The sequence below is a fragment of the Corvus hawaiiensis genome, chromosome 1 (genome assembly GCF_020740725.1).
Source record: "Corvus hawaiiensis isolate bCorHaw1 chromosome 1, bCorHaw1.pri.cur, whole genome shotgun sequence".
NCBI classification, from domain to species: Eukaryota; Metazoa; Chordata; class Aves; order Passeriformes; family Corvidae; genus Corvus; species Corvus hawaiiensis.
The window spans coordinates 56,562,302-56,570,106 of NC_063213.1; the positions used below are offsets into that span (position 1 = coordinate 56,562,302).

General features: G+C 41.5%; 1 protein-coding gene across 3 annotated transcripts in view; it reads right to left on the bottom strand.

Annotated features, from left to right (window-relative positions):
* Positions 1-5,497, bottom strand: part of VPS50 (VPS50 subunit of EARP/GARPII complex) — an 84,879-nt gene extending 79,382 nt beyond the window's left edge. For all 3 annotated transcript variants that reach the window (XM_048305471.1, XM_048305479.1, XM_048305463.1), the window contains exons 1-2: positions 5,366-5,497; positions 2,955-3,023 (exon numbers count right to left, since the gene is read on the bottom strand). In XM_048305471.1, coding sequence (XP_048161428.1) covers positions 2,955-3,023; positions 5,366-5,398 — 102 coding nt within the window. In that variant the 5' untranslated portion in view covers positions 5,399-5,497. The remainder of the gene's footprint in view (positions 1-2,954; positions 3,024-5,365) is intronic.
* Positions 5,498-7,805: the final 2,308 nt, after the last annotated feature.

The window sequence follows — 7,805 nt, forward strand, 5'->3', positions numbered from 1 at the left end:
GCTCTGTCTATTTGTACTCAGACACTTTGTAGAAGGAAAGAGAGAAGTTCTATTAAATCCCTCAAGGTATTTTTCCACCTCAAAACCTTTCTAGCTATTGCCATATAAGTATCTTCCTTAAAAAAAAAAAAAAGCATTAAAACACATTTAACATTTTATGTTAATTCAGCAATTCCAAGTGCTATTCTGAATAAAAAAACCTATAAAAAATTGCCACAGAGGGAATCTCATGATAATACCCCTGCAGAGAACTTTGCCATTGCTAAACTGAATCAATTAGATACATAGGAGGCCAAGTAGAGCAGCATACTGGCAAGGTGGACCCCACAGTACTCACTTCAATCCACATGTCTAGGTTAATCCACACATTCCGCAGCAGGAACTCTCCAAGCAATAATGGGCCAACAGCCTTCTAAGATACTGTTTCACAGGCTACTCATTTTTCCAAAGTTTTATTCAACAAGAGGCTTCACCTCCTACCTAAAACTTGTGTCACTTGTGGTACCAATTGTACTTTTTTTTCCCAGTACTTTGGGATCATACTTTCATGGAAAGACACTTTATCCCATCAGGTTACCATTAGTGAAACCCACAGCAGCAGGTCTCTCTCATAATGCCACCTAAATAAATCAGTGAAAGACAGCTTCTGGGAAGGAAAAGAAAGAAGGAAAAAGAAGTCTGACAGCTTTGCGTACTCAAAGCCATTGCTAAATAAAACACAGTGCTTGCATCCACACACTTCTCGCATCATTTTGTCTCTCTGTTCTATGGAAAAAGGAGTTTACAGTCTAGAAGCCTGTGGCAATTCCTTGAAATATATTTCAGAAGAGTCATCTCATTGCAGACTCATCTGAAATGTAGTTCAGCAAGTTTTAAATGTCTACCCAGCTATTTCCCAGTGTGTCACACTCCCACACTCTTTGTATGCTGTGTAGCCTGTAGCAGCAAAACCAATATTGCTCTGTTGAATGAAGCATTACTGGTAAGGAGTAGAAGCAAACATCTTGTGCATTCTAGTCACTACCATATAAAAGACTGAGAAGTGAAGACATTGAAAAAAGCTAACTGATACTACACAGAGAAAAAAAAATTAAACAGTTTCTAATCTAGTTAAAAGCTGAAGTTCAGCAACAGCCTGTGCGTTTCTATCCAGAGATTTCCAGGGGCCAAGTCTGTGCTATACTCATTTGGACACAGCCTCCCTCTTTGTCATGAGCCAAAAACACACAAACAAATATGCTGCTGATTTATATCCCTCCATTCTGAAAGTGGATAACACCTGTGTTAAAAGCTAATCCTAAATACCAGGATGAGGGCCCTGCTCAACAGATTCAATCAGCAGGTATAGTGCAACATTGTACCACTGTGAAATAAAAGAAGTAGTAAAGCATTTATATATGTATCTGTATACACACATGCAAACACAATCCTTTAATTTTATCTGTATACAAAGATATAGATTATATTTGTCTTATAATCACAGAATATACAGAGTTGGAAGGGACCCACAAGGATCATTAAATCTAACTCCTGGCCCTGCACAGGACCATCCTCAAAATTCACACCATGTGCCTGAGAGCACTGTCCAAACACTTCCTGAGCTCTGCCAGGCTTGGTGCTGTGACCTTTACTCTGGGGAGCTGTTCCAGTGCCCAGCCACCCTTGGGTGAAGAGCCTTTCTCTAGTATCTAACCTAACGTATATATTATATTGTTATGTATTATACTATATTATAACAGTATATATTTAATATAACGATATACACATATATTATATAACTATATATATTTTATACGGCAATATAATATATCTCTATGTATTTTATATAACAATTAATGTATATAAAATCGTATCATATAATGTATAACTATATCTATAAACTTTGCTTTTCCGCCCCACCCCTCCCTCCCCCTTCCCCAGCTAGGAAAGGCAATACCACAGAGAAGTTTGTGGTATTCCTTGTCTTTGATACAAAATACCCAGAACCTCCTTTTGATCTTTCCTTGTTCAGTATGTATAGAGAGTACTAATTAAAAAGCCCTCACTCTACCAAAACAAACATTATACTTCGAAAACAACTCTCCTGATGGAGAGAACAACAAAGCTTATCCATAGAACACAGCCACACCACCACTTAATGCCCTCCTGAAGAGCACTCAGCTACTGCTGGGGAAATAGAAACCCACACAAACTAACAAAGCCACACTTCTATAGCTATTCAAAAAGCATTAAAAAAAGTAAAATTTCAGTGTTATTTACCATGATAAGCTACAAAGTCAAATAATATCTGTATATTGCACATGAGTTGATTATCATCAGAATAAACATAACCTAATTCGAAGTCAACTCACCATTAACCCAACACACTTTAATTCAAGCATGCAAAATACCTACCTCAGCCTTTTGTTACAGAATCTGCTAAACAAAACTGTTACCAGCTTGGGAAACAACAATAACAGAGTGGTTGAAAAAGAATTACAGTTTCCCTGGGCAATCAGGGTATGCCAATAAAGTAAGGTATCTCAGTCAAAAAAGGTATTATGTCCTTCTACAGACAACTTCCTCTTCTAGGTATCATAGAATCATCAAAGAATCATCAAAGAATCATCAAAGAATGATGGAAGGGACCTTAAAGATCATCTAGTTCCAACTCCCCCGTCACAGACACCTTTCACCAGACCCAGGTTGCTCAGAGCTCCATCCAAGCTGGCCTTGAACACAGCCAGGGATGTGGCATCCACAGCTTCTCTGGGAAACCTGTTATATCCAGCCTTGCAGTTCTGATTTGGCTTCTCTACAGACTTTATCACAGACTCAAACTATTATACACTTACTTCCTACTGAGATACCTCCCAATGTGAGTTGGCTGCATGAGACACAACTAAGTGTCATTTAATTATAAAATGAAAAACTAAACCCAAAGAGAGTGGGAGGGAAGGGATGTTGTATCATACCTTAGTAGGAATCCGAAAGCTTTCAATAGGACTGAGGTCATTAACGCTCTCCTGAGGACTTCTTAGACCCTTTAAAAGAATTTTAATAATCAGTCAAGTTTGATTCCTTTATGTATCTTGCAATCAAGTTTTATCTGATGTTGAATAGATATCTACAGGTCCCTTAACACTCTGACATGTAGCTGGAAGGTTAAGACCTCATTCTAGAAACATTTCAGCAGGACCATTGGTATATAAATTATGCTCCTCAAACATCTAAGCATTTCCAGTTTTATGCTGGAATGTGTACCTTTTCAGTACAGTTCACTAACATTTTCTTTATAAAATTCACTCGCATCCTCCTCTCAATGTCCAGATGTTATCTTAAATTTTAGAATGAGCATGTGTCCAAAAACCATAGCATACTTTGTTCCACTAACTTAATGGTTTAATGGAATCAAATAAATGAATGTCATCTAGTCTATAGCAAGATTATTTTTGCTTGATGGCATATTTTTGTACTTACCATACTCTAGGACTGGCTTTTCCTATACGTAACTGAACTGAAAAGGTTGCATAATCCACATTAGCTGCTTTATATAATTATTACTCCTTAAAGCACAAATAGCCACACAAATAGCATGTATGTTTGTTGAATATCAAATGTATTCACAATTTTCATAGAAAGGTTTGCATTAGAAGGAATCTAGAGATCATCTAGTTCCAAGCCCTGCCATGGGTAGGGACACCTTCCACTAGATCAGGTTGCCCAGGGCCCCATCCAACCTGGCCTTGGAAACTTCCAGGGACGGGGCATCCATAACTTCTCTTGACAACCTGAAACAGCATCTCACCATTTCATGAAGCAATACCACAGAACATCCTGCTGAGCATATTTTCTACCAGCTCCCTAGGCAGAAATGAATCTATACATTCAAGTTTCAGATATGGTTCTGACTGCAGCTTCCCTTGAGACTTCTGGGTGTTCCTGTGAGTCACGAGTTTCAGGCAGACTTCCCTCCTGCTCTTGTGATTGACGTTAACAGTATTTTTCCCAAGCCCCTTTCTGGCCCTTGGTACCTGAATTTCTAAAAGGACCTATGCAAGTACTATGTTAATTTATGGTGAGAAAGTTTGTATTTGTTCTTTGAAACTGACAAAGTGCTGTACATCAGTTTGGTGGTAACTACATCATTTTACAATTGTTTCATCTTCCCAAGATGCAAAACCTCTCCATTTTGGTTTTGATTCTCAGATTTTTTTGCACATCATTTCAAAACATCCTCCCTTTGCAGTTGCCACCATCAAAGGTGACTCACCTCTACACATCACAAATTCAAGGTAAGGAACAAGCAAAGCAACTGCTGCAGCTCCTCATACTTCACACAAAATCTTCCCCAAGTCCTCTCAAAAATATACAGTTCTAGTGGCTTATCTCCAGAAGAAATAAAAGGTTTCACTTAGCAAATGGTAAATGGAACCTTCCCAAGGCCTGAAAATTGCCTAAGTTATATCATTTGCAGACAACATCATCTCCACACTGGGCAGGCTTCCCAGCACTCCTTTTAGTCAAGCTGAAAACGAATCATGTACCCCTCTACTGAAGTGGAACAGAGCATTATTTTGGCAATTTCATTTCCATGTCAGTGTTCATTTTTAAGCCCTGTCTCCTGCATATGCATCACAACTCTGAGGGCATAGTTTTAGAAAATAAAAGTTTCTGACTTTCCCATGTTTTCCTACAACTATCTAGAATATCTGATGCAGTGGGTGACACAAGTGATTTTTTAAGTTCTCCAATTAGACACACAGATAAGCAGGCTTCTTTTCAAAGGTATTTGATATATGTGAATGACTGGAGTATTCTGCTGATACACTTCCTTAAAAAGAGTCTCAACCTTAGAAGTACTGGTCCAAACGTAGGCTTAGATCTACATAATCGTGCAGACAACTGGTACAAGTGGCATACAGCAGCGGGCTGAAAGACACACACCGAGTGCTCTGGCACACACTCACTATGTGCCCAGCCAAATATGCCCCTGACATCTCCACAGCCTCGCCTTCCTTTGGACCAAAAGCATTTGCTGCCAGACAAAGCCATGTTACAGAACCACAGTCCAGCGCTCAAAATTACATGTCAAAAAAGCAAACTGACACAGGCCGGCCCTGCCATCTTCAACAACGATTTCTCTGTTGTGACACGAGCTACGCGTTGGCACCTGCGCACGCTTCCATTTCTCGGCGTAATGGGAAAAACAAGGTGGATGCGTGTGCAGCAAGAGCTCGCACGCCCCAAGCCTTCCCTCCCCGGGCAGGGCAGAGGGCGATGGCCGCGCACCGGCGGCTCCCCGGAGTGCCCGGGCACGGCGGCCCCGAGGAGAGCCCGGGACCGCCGCGGCGGGACCCCGCCGCCCCCGAGAAGAGCCGCTCACCTGGCGGGTCATCAGCGACTTGATCTTCTGCATGATGGCCCCGCCGCCGCCCCGACTGCGCTCAGCGGCCGCGCAAGACGCCTGGGCACGGCGGAGCCATGTTGGGCGCCACCTGACCGCGCCCGCCCGCGGCTCCCTGGGAGCGGTAGTTCCGGCCGGCCGGCCCGACTACAAGTCCCGGCAGCGCGGCCGGGAGGGCGCCGGGCGGGGCGGGCCCGGGTGCTGCGGCTGAGGGGCCGTGCTGGCCGCGGGGAAGCGGGAGCCGCCGCGGCTGCGTGGGGTGTTTGAACATTGCAGTTCGCCTGTGTGGCTTTCGAAAGCGGTTGCCTGAGAGGGAAAAACGAGACTCTGTCTATGGAGACAAGTTGAAGCATACACGTAGACAAGGAGCATTTCCCGTTGTCCCGGGTTATTACGGGCGTTACGCACAAAGCGCGCCTGGCCTGTTCACGAGTGACGGAGGTAATTTTGCGTCGCCAAAACAGACTTGTGTAACAGACTTGTGTCGCTCTATTTAGTTGTACAGATAGCAATTAAAAAAAAAAAAAAAAAAAAAAGCCACAAACCCTACACCAAAACCCACCAGATAGCTTTTTTAAATCTACTTTATATCAGTGCAACAAAAGAAAGAATTTATCCTGCAGTCTTTACTTAAGTGGAGACAGCATTCGACGATAAGACTACCGGCACATCCACTGTGGCACGGTTGTACCTGTAGAAAAAGGGGGTTTTTTTTTCCTTCTAGAGTGCACATGGGTCAGCTCAGCGTGTTTCCTGATCCTGCTGTTGCTCAGCGCCCCAGCTGCTGGTTGTGTTGTTGCAGGGTAGGGCAGCTAAGAGCAGGTGGCTTTGAAACGACACACTGACAAAGGGAGGGTCAGGACCGATGGTCCCTCCCTGCTTTCTTTAGTAGGAGCTCATTACTTCTGGCTACCGTTGGGAATAACGTGTAATTGTTTTGTGGAAAACTTCTAACAAGTTTAGCACATAACAAAGTTATTTCTCATTAATAAAATAACTAAAATTTTCAGATTGTTGGTGCTGCAGATAGTGTTGCTTTAATGTAGTTGCTTCTATTCAAAAGGAGGGAGGTTTGATTTGTATTAAGTCTAAATGCCATTTAACAGCTAGCACAAGCTACAGTTCTACAGAAAAAATACCCATTTTTCACATGCACTAAATTTGTGTGAGTTTGTGTAAAAACTTGCAGTATATTAATGACATCAAGAATATATTCAAATGCTGGAATTTGAAATTGAAAAACGTAACTGTGCTAATCTGTTCCTTTTTTTATTATTATTTTCTTTGCCCATATGGGGCATTTAAAGTACCAACCCAGGCTTTATTCCAATGCAAAAGGTCCCATTATTTCAGTTAGAACTTAGTTAGAACCTATGACCAATATTTTCTTACACGGTGAAATCAAGTAGATAATAATTTCTAACCTAGGTTTTATAAAAGGTTGCAATTTGATATATCTAGCCTACAGTTAAGTGGATGAAGCCGATTATAAACAACAACATTCAGGTGGGCAGGACAATGGAGCCAGAAAGCCTTTGGGAATATGTGAAATACCCTAATCATCTCCTGACATATGTCGGGTGGTGATATTATTTCTGGTGGGACCACTGTACTTCTGCTTTATTAACCTGAAATAACCCTTGTGTTTCTTAAATTGGACCTGGAAGCATCTGGGTGCTTTCACCTCTCTTTAACTGAGGTAAAAATTGAGTGTTCAGCCCTTCTGATGGGGACTTAGCACCTTGCTGGACCCCTGCTCCTAGCACACAGTGACAGGGAGGCAATACCTTGCTGCCAGTCCCTCCTGCACAAAGCAGGATACAAGTCTAGCCTGATATTTGTTAATCTGTAATAGTCTGCCTAAGTGCTGTTTAGTGAAAAATATTGTGTGGTTTTGTATGGATAAACCATCTCTGTCACCGCTAACATTTGCTGCTGCAAACTGTTGCTGCACAGCTCTGGGAAGGTTTGTCCTGTTTGCTGCTGATTTGTATGGTGAGTGACAGCTTTGGACAAAATCCAAACCCTACATTAATATTAATTTAAACTGATGTAAGTTAATGGAGAAGAAGCAATAATCAGCAGTTAACAATTGTAGTAAGCTCACCACTCCAGCCATAGGATTTTCATTTCAAAGATGTCTCAGAGGCACTTGGCATCACATGTTGTTTAGAGAAAGGGAATTCATTCTTTGCTGAGTTATGTTAAGGAAAAAAATACAGAAAAGTTATGGGTTTGAAAGTGCAAGGAAAAAAATTAGTAAGGCTCTTTAATAGCTGTTTAATGGGGTTTTTTTAAGAGAAAATGAGAGGTTGTCATTAGAAAAGATCTGAAAAAATATTCTGAATACCAATTTTAGTTTGAAATAAGCAGAAGCATGTAGCATCATGGTATTTTTTATGAAACTGTAACTAAAGGA